A 1457-nucleotide genomic window follows, 5' to 3' on the forward strand; every position below is an offset into this window, starting at 1 on the left:
AGCCCGGGGAGGCCCCCCCCCCAAGGGGTCAGCGGTGCTGCTTCTTGTGCCGCAGGATCTCCGTGGGGGTGAAGGTGAAATCCTGCTGGCAGACGTCGCAGTGGTAGGGTCGGTGGAGGGCGGAAGTTTTGGAGGAGTTTTCGGATGCTTCTTCTGGAGGGGCTGCGGGAAAACGCAGAGGAAAAAAAAAAACAGGGATAAGGAAACCCAAGCCCTGCCAAGACCCTTTTTCTTCCCCCCTATCGCACCCCCCAAAACGCGGCCCTCGGTGGCAAGGGGCGCTCCTCAAAGCCAGCACGATGGGGCTCACCACCCTTCTCCATGCCCAAGGAGCCGAGTGGCCACCTAGGCTCCCTCCCCGGGGCAAATCCAGGCTGGTTTTCCCAAATTATCCCTTGTCCCAGCCCCGGGGCCGGGGGACGCGTCTTACCCTCGGCGGGCCGGCAAGCGTTTTGGTGGCACATGCGCTCCAGAGGGGTGAAGGGCATGTGGAGATCGCAGTGGGGACAGGTCCAGAAGCTCCGCAGGCAGTCGCTGTAGAGATCCGTGTCCGTCTGCCGGGATACGAAGGGCGAAGGGGATGCTCGGAGACCCCCGGGGATTGGGGCAAGGGGTGGGGAAGGAAGGACAGGAGAAGGATTTACTCACAGCCAAGCAGTTGTAGGTGAGAAAATCGGTCACCCTGTGGCCGCCTTTCACCTCGTCGGGCTTCATCTCCGTCTCTTGGAAAAGCCCCGGGAGCCGGGGAGCGGCAGCCACGGTTTGGGGACCGATGTAGAGGTTTTGTTTCTCCAGCCCGGTGAGTTGGCGCAGGCGATACGGCACCTGCAAGAGGAGGTGGAAAGGGGAGGGGTGGGGGGGGGGTCAGGCGAGCTCCCCTCATCCTCCTTTCTCCATCTTCAACCCAACACGAGGCGCTGGAGATGGATTAAAAAAAAAAACCAACCCAAAAACCACCTTCACCCCACGGTCACGTCACCTCCATCCGCAGGAAGTCCAGCAGCCCCCGGGTGAGCATGGATACGTCCCGGGAGCTAGGCCGGGGGCCCGATTCCTCTCCTCGCCCTTCCAGCAGTTGGTGGAGGAGTTTTTCCCAAGTGGAGCGAAGCTGCAGAGCCGCGGAGAGCAGGCGCAGGGCAGAGTCGGCATCGGGGACGGTGATTTCCAACCATCCGTCCGCTACCAGGCGGGCGCAGTCCGCGTTGGTGTCCAGCGAACGGGAGAAGAGCAGGAGAGCCTGGAGGAGGCAAAACGGTTGGGGGTGAGGAAGGCTACGGGAGCGGGGGGGGCTTGGAGAGGAAGAGGAGGAGAGAGCGAAGAGCTCACCTGTAGGGCTGGTACGCGGACGCAGTTCACCAGGTAGGGTTTGGTGGTCTCCAGCAGCGAGACAAAGGCGAGGAGCTGGTGGTGGCAGCTCAGCCCCTCCACGGGGTCTGCGGGGGGGATAAGGGGCGTCT

At 62.8% G+C, this 1457-nt stretch overlaps 1 protein-coding gene across 1 annotated transcript in view; it reads right to left on the reverse strand.

Moving 5' to 3' along the window:
- Window positions 1-8: 8 nt before the first annotated feature.
- DHX34 (DExH-box helicase 34) overlaps window positions 9-1457 on the reverse strand; it is a 9475-nt gene continuing 8026 nt past the window's right edge. Inside the window, 5 exon segments of the mRNA XM_035894431.1 lie at window positions 9-162; window positions 431-554; window positions 649-825; window positions 980-1237; window positions 1327-1455. Coding sequence (XP_035750324.1) covers window positions 29-162; window positions 431-554; window positions 649-825; window positions 980-1237; window positions 1327-1455 — 822 coding nt within the window. The 3' untranslated portion in view covers window positions 9-28.

This window comes from Egretta garzetta, unplaced genomic scaffold (assembly GCF_000687185.1).
Source record: "Egretta garzetta isolate BGI_Z169 unplaced genomic scaffold, ASM68718v1 scaffold565, whole genome shotgun sequence".
NCBI lineage: Eukaryota > Metazoa > Chordata > Aves > Pelecaniformes > Ardeidae > Egretta > Egretta garzetta.